At 40.7% G+C, this 24432-nt stretch overlaps 1 protein-coding gene across 14 annotated transcripts in view; it reads left to right on the forward strand.

Moving 5' to 3' along the window:
• The window catches only part of LOC118412533 (transcription factor 7-like 2), a 64312-nt gene extending 41455 nt beyond the window's left edge, over nt 1-22857 (forward strand). For 2 of the 14 annotated variants that reach the window (XM_035815433.1, XM_035815432.1), the window contains exons 5-12: nt 1244-1388; nt 7314-7434; nt 8544-8633; nt 9596-9766; nt 11573-11726; nt 14318-14431; nt 17146-17267; nt 19660-22857. In XM_035815433.1, the coding sequence (XP_035671326.1) occupies nt 1244-1388; nt 7314-7434; nt 8544-8633; nt 9596-9766; nt 11573-11726; nt 14318-14431; nt 17146-17267; nt 19660-20053 (1311 nt within the window). In that variant the 3' untranslated portion in view covers nt 20054-22857. The remainder of the gene's footprint in view (nt 1-1243; nt 1389-7313; nt 7435-8543; nt 8634-9595; nt 9767-11572; nt 11727-14317; nt 14432-17145; nt 17268-19659) is intronic. The other 12 variants (XM_035815434.1, XM_035815437.1, XM_035815439.1 and 9 more) reach the window with 12 other exon arrangements.
• The last annotated feature ends 1575 nt before the right edge of the window (nt 22858-24432 follow it).

Genomic DNA, 24432 nt, shown 5'->3' on the forward strand with positions numbered 1-24432 from the left:
CCAGTTTTTATATTTTCTAATTTCTTCCATGAAGCAGAAGTCTTCTAGTGGTCATTTGTCCAAGTTAACTAAATTATGTTTCGTGTGTGGCAAAATGTGGTTTTTGGAGCTCTTGCTTCTGTAGATCTGAAGCTCTTACTGTTTCCCCCACTCAAGAAGAGAAGTAGTTGAAGCAATCTGTGTGCATTTTTCCTCGACCCAAAAGTATGAATCAGGCTCTTGCAGGGCTTGGACATGACTTTTCCATAGATGGAGTCCGCACTGGACCACATCTTGTCAAAGCACTCGCATTAGCAGAAGAAAACAACACTAGACCATGCAATTGTCCCCTCTCATTTGTCTAACGGTATCAAATGTTGCTGGAAAAAAGCAGGGAAAGTGGCTTGTAAAGTCCTTCAAAGGGGGAGACACGGACGATGCCGGTTGAATTTTCGCCCCCGGGCGCCAACAGGTCAGCATATGTCTTTGAGTCCCCTTTGATGTCGACCATTAATACAGCGAGCGAAGTCCCGGCCTCCAGCATCAGTGACCCTAGATTGGAACCTCCGCCTTTCTGGACAAAAGTATTGGAAATATCAGACAGGAGAAATAGCTTTAAAATACTGACAAAAGTACCCCGGTGTCAAATGTCATAGCATAATGTGCCGGCATGGATGGAAATACTATCTGTGGGCTACAGGGGAACACGGTAACAGCCTTTCCAAAGGCATCATGGCGCTTCCGACGCTGTGTTCTAAGGGATGCCGATAGTGCTATTACCTTTCAGCGAAAGTCTTGCGGCTTCTACCGACGTAGATAATGGCAAAGCAATCGTTGATTGTGCCTTTTGATATATCGAATGTAATCCGGTGCAAGCATCCTTTAAAAGGGCCTGGCTGATACAGTCCCACACACATGCCTTTTCTGTAGGATGATTTGAAGGAACAAGTGGTAAAAGTGTTGCGCAGTTGCCACTCACAGTTTCTGTTTCATCAGATCGACTGCCGTGAAACTCGGCCTTTGATTTTGCAGGGTGCGACTTTTGCAGATGTTGGTTCTTTGCTGCGCGCTGTGAAATCTGTTCTCCCTATCCCTCTCAATAGTGTTGTTTTGTTTTGCTTTGTATGCACCTTTCTGTAATCCGAGTAGATTGCTCAAAGTATCAATTTTTTGTGTTTCAACACCCCTTTAATTTCTCGTTTGATATTGGTGGTACGAAGTAGCTTTCTAACACCGGGCTCTTCTTTGTTTTTTCCCCGTGCAGTCGAACAAAGTCTCAGTTGTACACGGTCCCCCACATCCCGGGCCTCTAACGCAATTGATGATGTATAGCAACGAGCACTTTGCACCAGGCACGCCGCCACACATAGGGGTCCCACCAAACTCCATAGAAGTCGATCCCAAAACAGGTAAGATCTCTTCCTGTCTTTTTCCAGACTTTGTGAGACATGTGATTACCTTGTGTCATTAATTGATCTTCATTTATGATGTTGATATAAGGACATTATGGCAGAAACTGTATGTTCCTGATAGATCACCGTGGTCCATTTTATCCATTGTTGAAATTTTGACATTGCAATTTTATGTTATTTGTAAAATATATTCTGTTGTCAGAGCTATACAGGTAAGTGTTAGCACACATGTAAGGATATGTTAATGTTTGACACGGCTATTAGTCAGACAAATGTTTGATTCTACGTCTAACAATAGCTGATAGTTGAATCAGAGTCAGACTTAGATCTGTGACTCAACATGTAGTTCAGCCTGAAGTAAAACAGTTGATCATATTAAGACAAAGCTTTTGATACCTGAATTTCAAAGTGTTGATCAAAGAATACCTGTAATATAAAGCCGTTGATTTCCCTTTTCTTTATGATGCATGTTGTATGAAAGGGTGTTTGTGCTTTTTTCATTATATGAACATTAAAGCTGTAGCTAGTCCCGCCTTGTGTCTGGCCAGTTGGTTTGGTCAGTGCCATCCACCTTCATGAAACTTCAGAAGCTTGTGCTAGTCAATTGGTTGAGTTTGCTTTGAGCAGTTTTTTATCCACCTGACATCAGTAAGATGTGTATACGGAGTGTTCATAATCATAGGGTGTTGGTTTATTGATTAGCAGGGGTAATGGAAGGAGACGAAGAGGGAGAGGGGGAGAAATTTGCGATCCTAACCCTCCCTGATAAGACTGTGGCTACCTGTACAAATTAATGGCATGGAATGAACCGGTGGCAAGCATTGATTGCCGCCACGGGTTTGTCACACGGCCGGGCGAAACGCCGGGCGACATCAAAGCCCGGCCGTTGAGACAGGGTTAACGAGGGCTCGGTTTGGTGGTCCGCTAATGACCACCATCCATCAATACACGTCAACCTGGAGCCACGATGTTTCGTGTTTCCATCAATAATACAGACCGCCGAAAAAAAAGGTAGTCTCATCTCTTACGATAGTACGACACCGGCCGCTAATGGTGGAGGAGAACGTTTTAGCCAGTCTGGGTAGGAAACGTCCTGAGACCATCTTCTGAGAGAATCCCAACCACCAGTGGACAGCGCTGGCGTCAGTGTCTGTCAGATCTCCCAGGGTTTATCCTCACTTGCAGATAGACAGCGAACTTCTAGCCACCAGGCACCACACGGATTAGGGGTTAAAACCTGTAGGAAATGTGTTACCATGTGGTGAAGCTTTCTGTGGTGCCGTAGGTCCCGGGAGAGCAGGGATGGTGGATGATAACTGCAAACAATGTGGACAGCTACCTGTCAGAGAGTATTACCACAGTAATATTACCAACATGTTGAAACGGAAGAACCGGGGTCCTAATCATGACATCTCTGCAGCCATGGCTAGCAGAGATTCAGCTGACCACTTCACATTGATAAGGAGGGAGAGAACCCTAATTGTGAATAAAGTGTGTTGACCATTTACTGAACATACTGCAGACCAATAAAGGTGTACATGCCTGATTCAACTTGGTAATAACTTGTAGTACGTACTGTACTTGCCACTTAAATCAGTAACTAGTGGAAGAAGGACAGTCAGGTGGTAAGTATCCAGAGAAGTGAAAAGAAGGTGATGCCTTAAAAAAGTATGAATGTGTCAGTCCAGCCGTTCATTTTCGTTTTCTTTATTGCTTTAATGTACTATGCAAGTTTTAACAAGGGAAGGGAAAGGAACTGTATCAATGGATGAAGACAGACACTGTTCAGCATGTGAATATGATGATGCTCACAACACCGTTTACCTTTTTATGGAACAGTTCCAAATGACTGAAAAAGTTTGCAACTAGAATGGTCAGCACCCATTTTTACTGCATAGCACAGCATCTATATTTGCATGATGAAGCATGGCCTTTTCCAGTCAAATTGCAACTAATACACCAGGTGTATAATGACTGCTATCTGTCAAGTAAAATGACAAGGTTTCAAGAACCAATTGGCAGTTTCCCCCTTGGTGGGCTATTTGGAGCATTATTGCCAAAGTGTTGGATTAGGTTTCTGTGAAATATCTTACTGTAGGCTTTAGTGAGGACAACATTGGATTGTCTAAATTTCAATTAGATTATGTTGGATATAACTGAAGGATGATTATGCTTCTTCAATGTTGATGATTCGTTAGTACTTCTTGATGGTTCATGGTCCTGTTTACCTCAGAGACTGAAACAATGAACACTTTTTCACTCACCCTTAATAGTGCTCTTGATAATCGCAACCATGGATTCATCAGAGTGACAAGTGGATGGTGACTTGGAAGACTTTTATCCAAGAAAGTACAATTTGTAGGTCCCATTTGGTGATTCCTCTTGTTATTCGCAACTTACAGGAAAATGTTTCAAACTGTAATCAAGTTGGAATAGCGATACAAACCAGTAGCTAAGCAAATCCCTGAAAAAGGGCACTAGGATTCTTCGTTAAAAAAGTGAAAGACATTTTCCAGCTTAGACTACTTCTGCGCTGTACTGTGGTACGACTGTAATGACACGTAATAGTGATGGAGTAGACTGTCTATGGGCAGAGTGTGTGGAAAGGGTCATAAAAGAAGGGATGAAACAATTTGTATCACCAAGAAAGTTTGAGAACTTGGCGCATCTTTCTCAAGAAAAATCTTTGAAGCGTTTGAAGTTCGCTAAGAGCAGCCATAACCATTTGCATGGCGCCATCTTTTTCAATCCCTCTTAATGGTGTTCTTCGTTTGAGCAAAAGCTGCCGGTGCTAACGAACTTTCATTAGCGGCACGTTTTTGAGCCTGCCTTAGAGCTGACGCACATTCCGCGTTCCTATGTTTTTCGGACGGTCCGCAGCAATCCTCTAACGGCTCGCGGCCGTCTTTTGTTTGCTTTGTGTTCATCTTCCGCAGCGGGTTCAATCAGCGAATGTTGCTTTCACGGAGATGAAGTATCGGAACAGCATACGACTTCCATTTGGTGTACAAGAGATGAATTCGCTCGCTCATTTACAAGACTGTTATAAAACCACAGCTTTAGAGAGGCCGACTCTCTTCTTCTGCCCGAGGGCGCCCTCCGTCCCTTTGAGACTACATTAACATTTTAAGTGGAAGACTTTTTGATTTACATTTTGGCTGGAAATGGGAAGGTAGCCATTAGACTACTTGGTTCTGCACCACAGCTCTGGAGGGAGCACCGGCCAGACTCCCCCGCGTACGAGCCAAGCAAACGGTAAGATGTTTGGTTACCTTCGGGCGGAGAGGGCACGGTGTTAACAGCCCTGCACGACCAGTGTGACTCTTAAGTTCTTCTGTAGAAGTAAGGGTTCGAATGACGGGTCTTGCCAGTTTGTGATACTTTTTTTGCTGTTCAGTGTTCAGTGGTTAATAGGTGGCTTTATTATTTGCCTTTCCTGTTGGGTGACAGATTAGAACTCTTCTTTGATAGATGGCACAGAATAAGTCAGTACAGTGACCACGATAGATTTACTTTTATGTTCAGTTGCTGAAAAGCACTTTCTCTATAATGGACTGCAACAATATTTTGAAGGCATGGAAGAATGAACTTTACTCCATAATTCTTCAAACAGTAAAGCATTTTTCGAAGTTCTCTTCGGAAAGAGCTTCCTTTGATAATTTCACTTTTTGGGGGATCAGAACTTCTACCAATTGTGTTTATGGATTCTTAGCTCTTTTGTTGATTTCTATTGTTGGGAGAATTGTGGAAAATCGACGAAACCAAGTTTTGGGATTTGGTATACTGATGTTTTATCTGAATGGGATGCCTTTCAAACATCCTTTATGCACATGGTCTGCCGTCATGTTGTTGGGACAAGTCTCTGGATGGAGGAGGATTCAAACTGGCATTCAGCTGCCTCGTTAAAGCAGCGGAAGCAGTCGGAAAACACACCTACCTCCTTCCCATTGCGTCAGCAAGTTAGGAGGACGGGGCTAATAGGAAGAATCATTTCTTTTTTGATGTCAGATCCAATTTGCAGTAATTGGATGAAGCCGGGCTGGATGCTGGGATGGCTTTTGTCCACGCTTTTGTTGCTCGTAGTGAAGCGCGGCAAAGGAACAGGATCCCTGCGGATGACCAGTACGCGTCCAGCACGCATCCAGCCACCTGAGACCCCGTCCAATTCAAACAACAGTCAATAGCCTCTGTTGGTGTCCTTATGTAATTAGACAAATCTTTTGTTCTCCTATCAGCCTCAAATTGCTGTCTCTTCAGAAACATCTGGGCTTTTCCTATAACTTAAAAGAGCTGATCACAGTTTGGCCTCTGTCTGCATCATTTGGCACTGTCAACTCCAGTCAGCAAGAGGTTCCGAGGAGTCGGTGTGTATGGCTCAATTTCAACACTCTTTGTATCGCTTTAATTTGTAGTACCTCCTAATCTCCAAGCAGACGTTGGGTAGGAAATTATGTTTTCTGAGCATCCGCCGCTTATAATCAGAGAGTCCTTGTTAGCCCAATCTGGTTTCTTACAGTTTCTAATTGGGACAGAAAGCTTGCTTTTCTGCTCCAACACCTGCATGGAGAATAGGGTGAAGGTTTTTCCTGTGTTTTATTGTTGACAGATAATGTGGTAGCGTGGAGCAACTGCAGGATGTTCAGCCCGGAACCCAGAGGTCCTAGGTTTGAATCCTGTCAGTTACTGGTCTTGTGCCCTTGGGAAAGGCACTTCACGCAACTTTTACCTCATGGTGTGGAGGTAAAAGGCTCTGGAATGAAACGGTCGGGCTCTGCCTTCCAATATTGTGCCCTGTACACAGTGGATAACAACCCACTGCCCCTATGGCCTTCTAAAAAAGGATGGGGCTACCTTAACCTGGCTTTTGTTATTGTTTAGTGTAGGCACAGTGAGGAGCTCAGTAGGATGATCCAGTAGTGCTCGCCACTGTCAAATTGGGCACTTTTAACCCAGCAGGAAATTTTGTCTCCCATTTTCTCTTACTTTCCTGGGCTCTGTTAGGGTAATAACAGCAAGCCCTTATGGATGTATTCCACATAGAGAGAGTACACACCCGACTGTGTCATCGTTTACTGGCAATTGAATTTGACTGGTCAGGAGTCGGTCAAATTGGCTTGTTAGGCTGGAGATGTGTGTCCCACTGAAGCCAATTTGTCAGGGTTATAGTATGGGTTGATGGATGGCTTGTTACTGCACATGTACAAAATGTAGTACTTCCGCAAAGGTGGCGGGTAATTGCTAATCCAACCGACATATCGAAGTGGTCCAAGGTTAAAAATGCATGTTCCATCTTCGGCGACACTCTTCTTGCCGGCATTTGATTGGTCTATCGACATGTGGGCAATTTTATGATATGCTTTGGTTTTACTATTAGTGGACCCCACAGTAGCACCTCTAGGCTGCTGGTGGCAGAAACTTTTTATGCTGTACCGGTATGTCCGTTATGTGATAGGTACGTATCTTCTCTTGATAAGGTATTAAAGTTACATTTCTCAATGGTTTCTGTATTAAAAGGCTTTCCTGATCATAAGTAGACATGAAGGGTTAGATGCCTTATGGACAGGTAGAATTCTGTTTTTCTGTGTTTCCTACATCAAAAAGTAAAGGTTTAAAGTTTGAATCTCCTACAGCTCCCAATGTTGTATGCTTGGCAAAGGCACTTAACAACATCACTTTCCTTCTTTGATTCAGGTGAAAGATATAGGTCCACTGTTCATTGTGCTTGTCGAAAAGAGATGGGTGATTTTCTCCAGTGAAATCACATAACATATACTTAACAAATCGTCTGTCTATCCTGTCACAACCAGTGGAAGATTAGCTCTTCCATGAGCTAATCTAATGTCTGAGACCACTTTCTCTTTTCAGTCTGAGATAACTTTCACTCTTCAGTTTGATGAACCTGGAACTTCTCTGTCCCTGTAGGCATTCCAAGGCCACGACACCCGGCAGACTTACCTCCAATGTACGCCATTCCGCCAAATCAGCTTCCTCAGCTGGGGCCGTCCTACCCAAAGATCGAAGAGTACCATTCCCAAGCACTATGGTGAGCAGGGTTGAACAAGTTTTCTAAAATCCACTTGTCCTATCGGGCAAGCACATAAAAAATGTACTTGCCCGAACCAATTTTTCACTTGCCCAAATTTCAAATGTCACTGTTACTAGTATATGCATTTTCACTTCCAGCAATGGAATTCTCTGTAGACAATTGCTTGATGTCATGACTGTAAAAAGGAACAAGTATATCAAAATTGCACTAAAATCAATGGAAAAATCTTACTTGCCCGATCGAACAAGTGGGGTAGGACATGTACTTGCCCGAACAGCACTTTCACTTGCCCTGGACAATAGGGCTAGTGGACTTGTTTATCCCTGGTGAGTAGTGAAATGTAGTATTACTTTGTGTGTGAAGGGTGGGATAATAAACCAGTGAATCAAATTGTACAAATGCACAAGTGCGCACTGATTGATTTAAAATTTGGAAGTCTCGAGTAAATTGAATGTCTGGTTTCTGTAAAATGCATTTTTTTTAATCAGTTTACAGGGTTCGAAATACACATACTTAACTTGCAATTTGCACATAATTTTTGAGATTTGCATGTAAAATTATTCTGAACTTGCAATCTTGCATGTTGAAATACCTGGCCTATTGGAAAAATACTGAGGAATTAGACCCCCTACTCTTAGACAAAAAGACAAATGGACGTGTGTCTTTATCCTTCCTTGTTTTTGCCAGTAACTTTCTCCGGTAGCTTTACTAGATGTAATCAAAATTCACCGATTCAAGCTAGCGATACTCGTCGCCATCGCCGCCTAGTTGTATTTTGCATGTAAATTTTTCAAATTGCATGTAAAATTTTTGCCAACTTGCAATTTTGCATGTAGCAAAAAAAAAGTATTTCGATCCCTGGTTTATGTTAAGCCTGTGTTCCTTTAGCTTTCTGAAGTGTAGATCATTTGATATGTTATTTTCATTCTCAAAATTGCAGGTTCCTAATGGGTTACTAACACCTTAAACTGTATACAAAGTTTAATTTTTCTTGACTTTGGATGCCTTAATTGAACAATTCAACTGTTAAAAATGTCACCAAGCCACTTTTGAAGAAGAGCACATTGTACAGAGGATTGATGAAAGTGAATCCATTCACTTTGCAGGCAGAGCCAGGGTGTTTACCCCATCAGTGCAGCAGGGTACAGACACCCCTACCCTACAGCCATCGCTGTCAATGCCACCAACATGCCTAGGTAAGTGAAAATACTGTAAATGCTAAATAGTGTTACATACAGGCTCTCTCCAGCATCCTCACATCCCTGGACAAAATTGTTCTGCTAAGAAATAAAGAATGCACAAAGATTTCATTTGTTTCGTTCCCGTTCATTATTAAAATTCATCACATTTTTCATCTTGTGGTCAACAGTGCCACAGAACTAAGATGAAGCTATTTGAACTTTGCCACTTAAAATACAGAATATAACAGTTTAGAGCCTCATCATTGCTTGACAAGGAGCTTTGCTCTGTCAACATTTGAGGACAGAAAGTTAAGAGCTGGTGAGAACTTTGGTTACAAATGTTATCTGTAATAGGAGCAGAATCTTGGTATGTACAAGCATCAATGTTGTATTTGCTAGAAAATTTGTACGGTTGTACAGTATTTTACGATGTGTCTTGTCATATAGCTTGGTTTCTTTAATAAAATGTATTTCATTTTAGCATCTTGAAGGTGTTTGATTTTATGGTGCCTCAGGTGTATGTTTTATGTTTAATGTTTATTTTCTTAACCAAAGAAGTATTCTATGGTAGAAATGTGGTCAGATATTTGACTATGTTAGTGAAGGCAAACAATAGCAATATTTTTGCCTTTTCTTGTCCTAAACAGTGCTTTTCATGAGTCAATCATACTTTTTTTTATCTGGCACTGACTGACAGAGTTGATTCACTTGTAGTATTTATGTGTTCTATATAAATGAATAGAATTGTATGTTGTAGTATTTTGTTCATTGTGACAGTGTCTTTAACGAAAAACATTTTATTTTTGTTTACTTCCTTAATTGAGTTGATTTTGCAGCAGAAAGTTGTGATGATTGATCCATGTTTAGAACTTTTAAGATTAGTGTTGTCATGTTTGGTTCTTTGTGTTTGTTTATTTGTTTGTTTTCTGTGGGGTCTACATGTACCTACTAGTGTTTCGTTTGTATCCCCCTGGAAGGGAGGAACCAATAGGACTGAGGGATGAAGCAGGTTATTTCCTTCTCGGCAGGTACCCCGTGCTGCAGCACCCCCACCACCCAGGCATGCCGCCCACGGGGATCCCCCACCCTGCCATCGTCAGCCCCCACGGGATGAACCTCAAGCACGACCCCTCACAGATGCATCAAAAGTACGTCACTGTCCTGTGTTTGGGGAGACACACTCCTTGAGCATGTTAAGCGTTGAGCATCCCAATACACTTGCATGTATTGATAAGAGTTCACTGGCCAAATTATGTCCACTCTTTACTCATAAAATCCACTGCCCCTTCTTACTAGTACCCGGTACACGGCAGGCAGAAATTTGGTGCAGGTAGACACCAGAAAGAACTGCACATTTCTAATTTTTACCTTTACTAACCTGCATATGCGGGTGGTATTTTTAGCCTTTTTTGTATTTTGGAAGAGACACACACCCAGCACAGTTATCAATGAAAGAAAGAGTTCCCTGGCCAACTAACATCCTTTCTAGACACAGTACGCATATCCTGACTAGATACTTGTTGCCCCCTGAGTCATAAAGCTTTCCCAAACCCCTAAATGTATCAGCCTTCTGTTACCACGAGTGAAGTTAGTCTTAGCATAATGTTTCTAAGAGATTAACACCAGAAACTTTTCCCGCATCTTTTGGAGGAATGAGACTCCTACATCGGCCGTCTAGCCTCACAAGTGGAGAAAGATGGCCACGATAAAAAGCGGCCGTCTCTTCAAAGGCAAAAACATTGATTTGTCATTGTAATGGATGTCGGACATGTTGAGGGATGGGATAGATTGGGTGGGGTAATTAGGGTGCACAGCCCTAGGGAATTTTGTCCATTTCGACGCATCTCCCTTCTCTGTGTCTAACCCTCGTTTGGTGTTTTTCCGACACACTGGCACCGTGCATCTCTCCCAAATAGCGGCCTTAGAAGGTCAAAGTTTAACATACGGTATGTTAGCCCTGAGTAAAGTGATCCATGCTCTTACTATCCACAAGTTTTTTCTGTTGCCCTCAGTTCTGAGTTCCAACCACAAGTGTCACGATCAAAGATGAACAGGGGAGTTTTCCCTCTGGTTTTGTGATATGAAATCCCTCTGCCATCTGTCTACTGTGGTAGTGTACACAGTCAGATGTTTGCAAATTGTTAAGGCCTGTTATGCTTCTCCTCTAGCGAGGTTTAATCAACCGCATTTGGAGTTTGGCTAACTTTTTTGTTACTTACTAGCTGGTACGTGGTAGCTAAGATAACTTTTTAGAGAATTGTACAGACAAATACTTCACACTCATCACAGTCTACCAAATGCTTCACCTTATATGGACAAATTAACACATGTACCCCCTGTACTTGCACCGTATGAGAATGAAGTATTAAAATGGTTAATTGTTACAGGTCCTGATGCAAGAATGTGCAAATAACCTTCATGGGTTAAACTGAAACTGAAGACTTATGAGGAAGATCTGGCTCATTCTCCTGTCCAAGCATGACAGCATTGATTCCTTTTCTTTTGCACTTTAGACCGTACCAATTTCTTTGCTTCTTGCACATTTGGAACTAAAATCTTAGTAAGAGGACATTGCAAAAATACAGGGTCAGGAGAAAAGCTTACTTCTGACTTAGTTCACTGGCCATGAAGTTGTACATAAAACAATACAGACTTTCCATTCAGATTCTGTGTGTATGTTATTATTCCATATATTATTTTTTTTAAAGTCTTACAACCAACAATTATATTGGTGTTGCCATAGAATACAAATGTATGACTCTCAATCTACAAGCACATGAAATTCGGTAAGGGAGTACTTAGAAATGGAACATTTTTTCTTGATGTATTGGCCACATAAAGTTTTTCCCAAAGTCACAAAGTGTGTTCGAGAATTAAGCTGCAGAGAGTACCCTCTAAGACAGTGATATAATACATGTTTCTGGCATCTCAAATCTCTGCTTCCCTTCCCGCAGGCAAGACCAGAAGAAAGAGCCAGAAAAGAAGAAGCCACATATCAAGAAGCCTCTCAACGCATTCATGCTGTACATGAAAGAGATGAGAGCGAAAGTCGTTGCAGAGTGTACGCTAAAGGAGAGCGCGGCAATCAACCAAATTCTAGGAAGAAGAGTAAGTGTCTGGGGGAGATTTGGACGAGAAGTGGTTTGTCTGTGGAGATAATGCTCCAATCTGTGTAAGGCGTGTTCTGGTTGGTCAGATAAGGGGAGAATTTATGGTAGGATGTGTTTGATTGGCCAGATAAGGCTGAAGCAGAGTGGCAAGAGTCTACATATGGGAAAGCTTTTTTAAGGTATATTTATCCCTGAAATAGCTGATAAGTTTAATGGCGGAGAAATTGCAAGTGTTGTTAGCTTGTTAAGTTTTATATAACGTAGCAATTTACTAATGAAATGCCTCAAGAATACAGAACAAAAAAGAGAAACTTTTTTCTTCGTATGTAATGGAAAGTCATGTCTGTAACATCCACTGCTGAAAGCTACATTAGCTCAACAGATACAGTGAAGTGTGCACATGTAGCTGTGTGTTACTACTAAAGAGAAACTAGTTTCTTGGATAAAGAATTGTCCAAATCATAATGTTGGAAAAAATCCCAATTGGCATGCTTGGGTACAAAACTCATGCAGTTTCATGTTATGCTCAACTTGAAGCCAGCAATTATTTCATTGAATAGGGTGATTATTGGGTACGTACAAAGAAAAATTATCGGGCTGAGAATAGAAATTTGAAGCAAATCAGGAGGAATAAAAAAGTTCCATTGTGAAACATGAAAATCCTTAAATGCCAACAGTATTATTTGCTGGTTGGTTGTGTTTGTAACAGCACCATCCCTTCTTAGCTGAACAGACAGATTGTGGAAGTTAGTAAAAAAAGAAACTGAAAAAGATCCTTCATTTCCTATTTGTCCCATCTCCGGCCCTAGAGACAAGACAAGAGGTAATGAATGGTGGTACAAATGACCATATGTCTCAGTAATGGGGCCCTGGTATCCAGGGTGGATCGGCTGGCCAGTTGACAGGATTGGGCCGTTACTTTGTGCGCTCTGCCCTGCCAGAACACATTCGGCCTAAGACTTGCTGTGTGATAAGATCTGCACGTCTCTGGCATGAAAGGGGCAGATGGCACTTAATGGTACCATTCCAACAGAAATGACTAGGACCTGGCTTTTAACCACCTCACAAAGATGGCTCCCCCGATGTCCTTATAGTCTGCCCGGAGGGGTGGACTCCATCTTAATTTTTCACTTTTCATTAAGCTGCTATCTGGGCCCTCTTACGCATCCGAGTCCGGCCGGCACACGGGCCCTTCTCGGTGCTCCCGACCAAGCCAGGTCGTGATTTGTTTGTGACTTGAGGCGCGCTGCGGTCCAAGTGCCCACTTTGTAACCATGTTCACAGAGATAGAGAACATATTGTTTGTCACAGTAAGTTGTCTATCCGTCTACTGGGGGAGGCTACATTAAGTTGAAGCCACGACCTTACCTCCCGAGTTGACATATATTGTAGTAAATGGGACTTTTTGCCTGGAGCGGTAACATTTTCGGTTTGTCAGGCCAGATGACAAGTAAATATGCCCGGTCTGTAAAAGGGCCCGGCAGTTCCGATAAATTGTTGCCTTGTCCACGGGGACTACGCCAAAGTGGGGCCCTTGTTTATTGGTCGGTGAGGACGTAGATTTACTATCGGAATACTGTCTGCCTGAAGAGCGGAGAGGTGGCTTTGACGAATCAAGACCGTAGCGTCATCTTTGAAGGGAAATTGGACAATGATATTCCAAATTATTCAGTCCAGTGAGCAGGACATGACAAGCTTGTTCACCAAGAGCAATTACAGGATTAGTGTTGGACAACTAATGATAACTTCAACCTTTTCAATGATGATGGTATCTTATTCCTGAAGACAGAAAAGTGCTCCTAACAAAAACCTTCAGTCAGGAAAAAACAGAGCTTTTTTTGTAGGTTTTCTGAATAACAGTGGTTTAGTCTGTGGTTAATAGTAATGATACATTGTTGTTGCCCAAAGACAGAGGAAAAGAGTGAATTTTTGTTTACAAGAAGAGGTGTTATTCAGGAATGTAGACTTGCTGGACTTGACATTACTGCCACCTTGGGAGCTGTTAAAAGCCATCACAGCTGACCTTGTAGTTTACACCTCACGTGTGTGAGTGAGCCCTGGGACAGGGAAACAAGGTGTCCTGCTGAGGGCCATGACTCAGAATAGTTTAACATGCTCCTAATGGTGTTTCCAGGTATGGAGACTTGTAGGGCTTCACAGATGACATGAATGCCAAATCTTACATACTTTTTTACCTACACACAGACGGAATAAAGTTGTAAATTACTCGGTTCCACTCAGGTCCTAAGGGTAGAAGTCAATGTCGCGGTTTAAAAAAACTGTTTTGATGTCTTTTGCTTGACAGGCCTGGAATAGTTTGAAAAGCATGAGGACTGACTGGTCTTTGTAGATCATGGGCACTGTTATACTGAATATAAGTAGATGTTTCACATTACTTCACCCTTAAGGCAGTGAAGACTTGAGTATTTTGACTTCATGTGTGTGTACGTGTGTGTGTGTGCGCGCGTGTGTGTGTGCGCGCGTGTGTGTGTGTGTGTGCGCGCGCATGTGTGTGTGCGCGCATGTGGCAGTGGCAGATTACTGATTTTACAGCGCGTCAAGTAACAAACCTGTCTGTCTTCTCTACAGTGGCACGCACTACCACGAGAAGAGCAGGCCAAGTATTACGAGCTGGCAAGAAAGGAGCGGCAACTCCACATGCAGCTTTACCCCGGCTGGAGTGCCCGGGATAATTACGTACAGGTTCAACCCCCATGTTATCGCCTTTTCTGAAGTGCAGTCACTGACAAATCTTGCAACAAAGGGCTCATGGATGGAGAGAAGCGCAACCCTTGTGATATTTTCTAGTGGCAGTTTTAGGTCCCCCTGAGCAATTGAGTAATGGCTGTGCACCCCCTGTTACAATCTCACCACTGTAATTTTCAAATTTATTGTGTTCTTTCCATTTTCACTAGTGATTTTACCTAGATTTACCAAAATTTACTTTTTTGACTTGCAGCACTGCCTTGCTCTAAATTTCTCTGTCAGTCACAAGTTAAAGCAAATGGGATGTTTGATTTTTGAATTGCAAACAAGAGCATTGTGTTTGATATCTAACCTTTTGGTTTTGCTTCTTTCCCGATCCAAGTGCCCTTTGACCTTTGTCTGAGTTGTAGTACTGCAGACAAGGCAGGGGTCGAAACTGCCCCTACAGGACATGTCCCAGATAAGTCACATCTTCCTGTTGAACAAATTATTTCTCTGAGAACCCCCATCATGACCCATGATATGTCTTATTTCGTGATTTTTCGGATTGGTGAAAAAAAGGGACTCTTTGTCTACTATACCATTTATAACTTTGGTAGAACCAATAATATTGATTTTTCTTGATACATATCTCTCAAAATGGAAGATACAAAAACATGCCAAGGTATTTTGTTAGGTTTAATGCTGCCTATGAAACAAAATGTTGCAGCCCTTAGGAAAACAAGACTAACTTTTTTTAAACATGGCAAGCAGATGATGGAAATAATGAATCCAGTAGTATTGAAAGCAAGACAGGAATTGAATTGACAAAACTGAAGAAACAACTGAGGAACAGGAGAGGATAGCCCAAGAACTTTGCATCCATTAGTCTGGGATTTGTCTGTAGGAGAGCAGTATTAACCCTTGCGATTACAGATCCCACAAGTTGATTTAGACGGGTCTGAGCCAACACAAATCTCTGTCTCACAAAGACACAATCTTCGACCATTCATGACAACAAAACAGTACATTTGGAATCATGATTCGGAGAGGTCGGTTGGCCAAGAACTTCAAAGGCAAAAGAAACTACAAAGGAGTGTATATTCTTGCTTTTGTCACATTGTAACAGGCCATATGTTAGTTACGTGGCCTACTATCATATGGCCTGCTATAGTGAACAGTAAATTTGAAAAGAGGCTCATAGTTTGTCGGTGACTGCACTTCAAAGTTGTAGCTGGGGGGCAGATTAGCGACTTGTGAGGCCCGCTTCCCTTTGATTTGAATGTTCAAAGAGTAATTGTCATCTCCATCTGTAGAATGCTTTTCATAAATTTTGATTGCTAGCCCTTTTCTATCAGATTGGTTTGGTTTTGTTTTCTGTTGCAAGTCGCAAATCTGTGCCCCCTGTAGTAATATAAAGGGACCGCACCCTAGCATGAGCAAGCACTATCTACCTATTTCTATATGTGGAAACTTTCAGTGTCACAAAAAGTTTGCTTTCAGAAAGAAATGACTGCAGTCATTATTTTGCTCTAACAGTCTGCAAAGGTGCATAAAACTTGGTTGTTATTTGTTAAAGAATTGAAAGGAAAAACAATTTTGAAAAGGTGCTATTGCTAAAGGACTATCATTTGGCTACTTGCAACACCTCAGTTTTTTGTCTGGTGGCGTATAATTTTCCAGTAAATAGTGCATTGCTCTTGTTAGGATAGGGCCATGTAAGTGCATGATACATACAAGTATTTGCCAACTGAAGTTAACAGCTTTGTAGCATGCAGTTTTATTATGGTAGAAACATCTAAAGCATGCCATTCAGTTGGGTAGATTAGATGATATTATAAAAGGAATGTCAGTCAAGTTTTGTGTCTGAATTGGAAACATAACAAAGAGGTTGCAGGTAAGAGGACTTTGATAGACGTGTTGTTCAAAATTTCTTTCTCAAAGTTGCTGAGACTTGACTGATGTTCTAATTGATTGCACCAGGACAAACTTGCATAAAGTCGTTGTGCATGGAAACATAATACATTTTTCTTTTTGTAGCTTTGAAACAGTAGTAAAATCTAGTCTAAGTGTTGTTGTTGTCCACCCTTGCTTTTGCTGCATTTTGTTGTGCAATTTTTGTCGCTTTATAGTAGGATTTTCAAACGTCACTTTATCATTTCTCATTTAGTGCTCTACTTTAAAAGTTTCTGAATAATGAAGACAGGTTTTGAAAAAAAAAAATTCTTTTCTTTTTGCCTTTTTGTTGGAATTCTGATGACACAAATTCAATAGTGGTAGTGGGTTTTATACATGAAATGATTCCAGGAATTGTTTCTTCAATTATTTTTATGTAGCTGATCTAACTGCATTGAAAGGCTTGCCAGTTTCCTTATTTTATTCAAGTCCTCTTTGCCTGCTTGCACTATTATTCCTGTTGAAAGACAAGATGTTAAGTCATTTGGTAACTTAGAGCTTTGAGGGTAAGGACTAGCTTACTTTTACAAATGTATCATTACTGTTTATAAAAGAGAACTGAAAGGAAAAAAGTCCTTGCGTAAAAAATATCATTTTTGCTGTCATACTCACTGCATGATTGAAATTCATTCATGTACTTATTTGAAAGTTGGAGGAGCATCTCAGGTAGCCTCTTAAAGTACTGTTTCTTAAATTGATTAAAGCACATGCTAAAGAAAGAAAAAAAGGGACAGACAAATTCTTCATTTATGCTGCCATGCTCTCCCTCCTTGCAGGGGAAGAAGAAGAAGAGGAAGCGCGACAAGCAGCAGGGAGATACGTCGGAAGTGTCCAACCCGAAGAAGTGCCGGGCGCGGTTCGGATTGGATCAGCAGCAGGCCTGGTGCAAGCCTTGTAGGTATGGAGCGGACGAGTGGCGTGAAAGCCCCATTTTGTTCTGTTTCTGTTTGCCGGTTTGGAATGGAGGTTTTAAGGCACAGGCTTTGCCTAATGGTTCTGTGGTGTGAGGAGCTATGTGCAGGTTGACAAGGATTGGTACCGAGCACACATAATTACTGCCATAGCAGCAACAGCATTCCTCTACCAAGCACTACTTTTCAACTACAGTGATAAACAAACAAGAAGAAAGCAGCATGTCTGTTTTAAACAAACAGCATGATTTGGGTCCGTTTGTTGAAAGTATGCAAGAAAACTTAGACCGTGTAAACTCCTTTGTCTCATCCGTACAAATGTAAAACTCATTGCTCAATGTTTCTTTGGTAGCCCTCTTGAAATTTCACAATCAAAGTGGTTGCCTTTTTTCACTTTATGATCTCTTTCCAGGCCTATATTCTTACGAGACCTTTTTTTATCAATCCTGTGCGTTGTAAATTTGGTTCTCTCTTCACAGCAGCCACTTGCTCAAATGTATAACAGAAAGAAAAGAAAGAAAGGCCTTTGCTTTGATACAGTTACCGTGGCATGACATATTACCAAGGTACTAAGTCTTGTGTGCCATAGCCTTCGTACAGTTCTCCCAAAGATGCCAAAGCCAATAAGTTTGTTTTTCCTAAGAAATCAACCAATTTTTCTAACCTCTTTAAGGAAGAATAGCCCTTACTGGAGAGTTGTACTTTGGAACAGAAATTCTGTACCCTAATTATTTTGCCAGCTCTGGCTTCGAAACATCTTACTGTACTCTCAAATATTCTTCCTTAGAACCTTGACTTTAAAGTTATGTTAGCTTTCATGCCACTCATCCACCTTTGCATATACGTAATTGTAATAGCTGTGGTGATAATTGTTTTTGAGGATAGATGTTCTTTATTTTTGTTGCTAAATGTTTTTTGATGACTTTGCTTCTGTAGATGGGAAGCAGCCTCGTGCTTGTGGGAGTCTTGGTGTTTCTTGTTTTTCTTTTTTTTTTCACGAATTACCAATACTGTCCTGTATTTGCTTGTGATGTGGACTGCCTTTGAACTTTTTATATTGTAAGCAGTCTGTATGGGAACCAAAAAATATGCAGGAAACTTGAGTACAAATTGGAGTATTGAAACAAGGTAATGTGTAAGGCTTTTGCTGAAAAAGATTTTGTCTGCAGCTAAATTTCACGAAAAAAAAAAATTTGTCAGACAACTTTTTACTGTTAGGAAAAGAGTTTGTATACTTACACATGATGGGAAAGATGTACCAGCGTTAGCAAGAACATCTGATAATAGGGTTAGTGGACTTGCTTTAAAGCAACTACTTTTGTTTGTGCCGTTTTTCTTGCTGAATACCAAATATGTTTGACAATTTTCTGTGTATTAGTCTTGGCAGAGCATCTTTGGGATTGCTGTACATAACCGATTTGCATTTGTGTTGTAGGATAATGCTTGAGTGGCTTATAGCTTGGTGTTGCAATTCTGCGTAACAGTTTGCAGTGCTGGCTTGATGTTGTGTGTTTTATTTGTGCAGTTGTGTTTGAAGGGGCTTTATGTTTTTTTATTTCTTTTATGTTCCAAACCGTTTCCTAAATTCTCATGTATGCAGGGCCGTTCCCCTATCAACTGAAAGGATGCAAATCTTCATGTAGTGCTGAATTATACTGTGTTATTTTTTCGTGCAGAAGACCTGTACGGATCCTTGTAGGTTACATGCAAAATTATTTGCACCAGACACGTTTCACCTGCACCACTCTGCCAGGATAGAAGATTTTATGAAGTCTTGAGTAAACTGGAAGCTATTTCTATTCACATTTGTAGCATTTCACAGATGGTAACGATCACTACAGCTATCAAAATCCACACACTTGTGCAGGTTAGGTGCAGGTAGACATTAAAATTATCTGCACTGTCCTGGATGCACAGGAGCTCTGTCCCTAAAGACAAAAGAAACAGAAGCACCTTAAAATCTCAGGCCCTGCAACATGAGTTCTGTATTCTGACATCAAAGACACTTCTTGGAAATCCGAGTTCTCATGATCTGCAGTTGCAATAGTTCGAGAGCTTTCACAATCCAGGTTACAACCAACCGGCTATGGTCATGGTCTAAAATGTCCAATTGTCCTGGTGAAAAACTTATTAGGCTACAGTATTGAAGTCAAGATGCTCTAACCATTATGGCCTTGATTTGGTCCTAATCTGAGAAAAGAGCCATCAAATTGTCTTACATGATTTTTGTCCAAATGTTAAAAGATTTCCAGTGACCGACCATGTCATGTTTAAAAAGAATCGCCCATGGAACTATTCCCTGTGAAATGTCTTTGAGGGATCTATCTTGGAAGTGTCAGATGTTCCCTTAAATTTGAGGGTCCTTTGTTAATTTTCCAGGAGAAAGAAGAAGTGCATTCGCTATATTGGCGATGACGGAGACTCCGACGACGCCTCAACGCCCGGAACCGCCTCGTCCCCGCTCCCGTTACCTCAGCAGTCCCCCATCGCCCTGACCACCTCCCCCTTCCCTGTAATCAGCCATGCCGCAGATCTCTCCAGCACCATGGCTGGCCCCATCAACCTTAGCCAATCATCAAATGCCGCCACGTCGTCAGCAACGTTATCAACATATGGTTCTGAACTGTCAAAAACAGTACCTTCATCGAACAATACGATATCAGTATCAACTCCCTCAGCGTCGGTATCAACAACGTTACCACATTCAACAGGGTCAAGCAGCTCTTCACAGTCAATATCAAGTCAACCAAACAAGTCAACGCCCAACACGTGATCCCCACTTGTCTGCGGGAAGCTGTATCATACTTTTGGAGGAGGGGGGGTGTGTTTGGAAAAAATATTTTAGGTGCCAAAATTCACCTTTAAGGCCATTATTGTAAGATGTTTGTAGTGTAGATTTTGTGAGCGTGACTCACTGAGAGATCTGTATAGTGCCGTTTTTTGATGGCGTATGATGTAGTCCTGTGCAACAAGGCTTGTATAGTGTACATAGGTTGTGTAAATGTATGAACATTGTTCCAAGTTGTAGTGCAAAATACCAATTTGATACTGGGTCCTAGTGCTTACTATTTTACAAGTTGAATGAATATTGAAAGCATTGTCAGTGTATAACATGAGGCTGATTTTTGTGGCTGTGGACAGATTCAGTTAAGGCCCTTTCCCTGAGCACAGTTGAAATTAAACCCCTCCATTAATGGTACAACCTGACAAAAATCAGTCCTCATACCAGTACTGTCAGACTGTACCATTATAGAAGAAAGGGATAACAATGTGTACTGGCAAAGGCTCTTTATGTGCTGCCTTTAGAATATGTTAGTGATATTTTTTATGTTAATGTTCCACCTGAAAAAAGACTCTTGCAGGACAAGATGCTGAGCTTAGTTCATTTTGCTTACATTTCTTGGTAGAGAAACTTAGAAGATGAAGTAGCGAACTTTAGCAAAGAAGTTGAAACTCCCCAAGGAAAGATGTTGCAGTGTTGTTTGGATATAGAGCAGCGCAAACATTGCTCATCTTGTGAGGTAAAAACAAACATCTTTCCCCGTCAAGTCTGGCTGACATTGTTGTCAACTGATTACTCACAAATTGCAAAACCTAGAGTTGACTCACTTAAACAAAAGTCGTTAAATAGTTGTTTGAGTGAAACAACTTTGAGGTGATTATTCAAAGTTGAACAATGGTAGTCATTTTTGAATCAGGAAAGACCCAGATTCCTGGAATTGGCTTCCAACTTACCTTATAAGGACATGGGTAGTGAAGAGTCAGAATTTCTTAATGTTAGATGAATAGATGCTGCCCAGTAGCCAAAAAGTTTAAGTACATCTTTTGTTGCTTCAAAGCTAATTTTATGTCACATTACAGTCTTTTTTTATTCTTTAGAAAACCGGCAGCACATAAAAATAGCTTTAATCTGAATTGTCACAGCCAAGACAGCATTGGTTGCTCCAGTACCATATTGTATATTCTTTTAGTATTTATTTGTACAATTTCAATGTTGCAGATATTTGTCTTCTTATCCTTTGAGAGATGTGTATGATATTATATTATGTGTATTGTAAAGCCATTTTTCTCTTAAGTTGAGAAAAAGTGCCGCAATGCTATGTCAGTGTCAACTCCTGTGTGTAGGTCTTTTATCGAAACTCTTGGTGTATGTTTTATTAATGACTGTTATGTGCTGTATGCAAATGTATGCAAATGCAAGTCTCTTTGTTTTGTCAGAGTGTGCAAATATTTTTTTCCATTCCATTTTTGCAGGCAACTTAACATGACTGTCAGAATATTGGATTTTACACATTTCTCTCAAAAATTTCGAGATGTAACCAACAAAGAGAATGCAGTTCAAAACGCTCAGAAGCCATGCACTTAAGTAGCTTCAGTAGAGGTTGAAATATGCACTTCTTCTTCCTACATCATATTATGATATTCGTGAAGTAGGCACTACTTAAGAGTGATTAACCAATTTGTTTTAGCAGTGGTTGTTTTTCCGTCAAGAAGCAGTGTGGATTGAAAGCTGTTCTTGTCTCTAGTGAACCTCCAAACATTGTTTTTACAGATACATGTTCTGTCTGCCTAAGTGCTTGTGCGGATACATGTATCTGTTGTTTTTTTAAAGTCGTGAGCAGTTGCCTGCAAATGCTTTGTGTACGTAGAGCCTGTCAAAGTTGTAAGGAGTTGCCCAAAGTCGGCATCCCATGCCGTCTTGGATCCGAGCAACTCCTGTATATCAGTGGGAATGCTGTATGGTATACAATGTAGTATACGTCTGAATGTACGGAATGGCCAGCATTCTTTGTTTTTAGAAGCTGCTACTGACAAACCCAATATAACATCATGTAGGCTACCCAGGGCCCCAAAACAATCATGACAAAAATGTGAAAATTGGCATCTGTTGTATTTTCATCTTATGTGTTTGTACAGAAAACCATTTTTTTTTAATTGCAAACTTCTCTGACGAATGTTAAGTTTCTCCCATGTGTGAGCAATACATGCTCTTCAGATGATCAACAACTCATTCCCACAGAAAAGCATAGTGTATGGAAATATGGAAAAACATGCTAGGCTTTACTTCTTGTCTTTTAGCATTGAAGATGGAAACAGGGTTCTCATACTATAGGTGTCTCTGGTAACTTCACTTTGGCAACTGCTGTATTGTAGCAGGTTTCATATCAGTCACTCAACGTTCTTCTGACAGTTTTTGTCAATTTCCTTGGTTTGGAAACATTTATTTAAAATGACACAAGCAATATTAAAAGAAATGTCTTGACAATGTATTTTTGAACGTAGTTGGATATTTTCTTTTATTATTTCAGTATTTTCTTTTTGGTGTAGAAAAATACTGTTTAATTCTGGACTTTAATTTTGGGATTTTTTTTCGAAGTCCAAAATTGAAGACTTTTATGAGGAGAACGTTGTTAGTTTCGATGGAAACCTTTTATGATTTTTGCTGTTGTCACTATTAAGGGTAGCTTCTGATTGCTGTAGAAGGTACATGAGCAATATATCAGCCTGACTACTAGTTTTGTTGTATGAATGCCGTATGTATTTCTGTAATAAAACCCACGCTGGTTGTGAACGTAATTTGACTCTTAGTGGACTTGAGTTTGGTTAGTATTCATACTAAAAAAAACGCTACTGTTAGATCAGATGTAAGGGAATAAAGGGACCCAAATATATATATATATACTCTCTTATATATATACTCTCTTACATATATATACTCTCTAAGAGGCCATAACGGGCTTAGAAAAGTTATGCTTTTTTTTTTTAAAGCTACCAAGTACACAAATCAAAACTGACAGAAATGAAGCTGAAGCCAGTGAAGGAGGGCTGGGGGCAGATACCACCATTGATTCCCGTTTTTAAAATAATTTTGTCTCCAAAACATTTTCTACCTGCTGACAAGAAGTCATGAAAACTTGCACGTGACTTGGCAATATGAATGATTGAATTTCTAAAGGCAATTTTCATGTTACACTAACATATAGGGTAAATCCTGTCCCAAATGCTGCAAAAGACATTTCTATCTGCAAAAGTTACTGAGAAGACAGGAGAAATAAGCAAAAAATTCATTGTTTTTGTAAGTTTGCTCAAATTCTTTGTTAACGTTACATTGCATTTCGTGATTAGTGCATAGAAAACGTTAGCCTGGATACCAAATCCCAACCTCAAAAATATCTATCGTGTTGGTTAAAATAGATAGCTACCTGCACGATAGATATTTTTTAGATCGGACTGGGGTCTGGTAACGAGGCTAAGACGCCCAGCCATTGCCATATTGGCCAACATCATTGTACAAGCTATGGAATGATGATAAATAAGTTGACCATACTCTGAGAGTTTCATGAAAAGGGTGAAAGTTTTGTAGCCATCAACCATGTAATATAGGCAAGGAAATCTTCTGGAATTGGTAACTCGGGGTGCAGTTGTATTAACATCCCCTCAGCAAGGAGGTTAAATCCTATAACCTCGGCCTCCTTGACTGGCTACTCGAATTGGGAATCGCCAGTGTTTTAAATGCTTTCAGTTTTCTAACGTATCTTGTGAAAAAGTAAATTCATATCCTTCAAATTCTGCCAAACAAGACACGACATTGAAACGAAGTCAGGTGAGGATGGAAATATAGTGAGAGAAACAAGGCATTTTGCCAGTCTGTTACTACCGTCTAGCGACGACGACGGGTACTGCAGGGTACTAGCATTGGCCGGTGTTTGCATTGCAATGAGGTTATGATATTAAAAGGCAAATATCTCACTGTATTACGGTAACCTCTAATGTTCTAGATGGTACACCCAAACACCAAAAATTGTATATGCCCAATGCTTAATGAACCGGGTCACTGAAAGTCTCCTTGCTTTTACCTGGCTCAGTTATAGATAATTTTATAGCACGCTTCCTTTTAGAAAATGAGTTCAGTTCGCTTTTCATAAAACCTCCTTGATTTAGTTGCAGTGATTGCTGACTTTAAAACAAACATAACATGATAACGTACACATAACTGTGATTTAAAAGACGTAACGTTAAAAAGTTGCAAATCTAGGAAGAAACTGCCCTTTCAAAACGTCGTTGTCACTGTGGTGTGGACAATCACGTAGAAAGTAAGCAAGCGGTAAATGACCCAAATGTCACCAAAAACAGCATCAAACACTGGCTTGA

This window comes from Branchiostoma floridae, chromosome 3, assembly GCF_000003815.2.
Source record: "Branchiostoma floridae strain S238N-H82 chromosome 3, Bfl_VNyyK, whole genome shotgun sequence".
Classification (NCBI taxonomy): Eukaryota; Metazoa; Chordata; class Leptocardii; order Amphioxiformes; family Branchiostomatidae; genus Branchiostoma; species Branchiostoma floridae.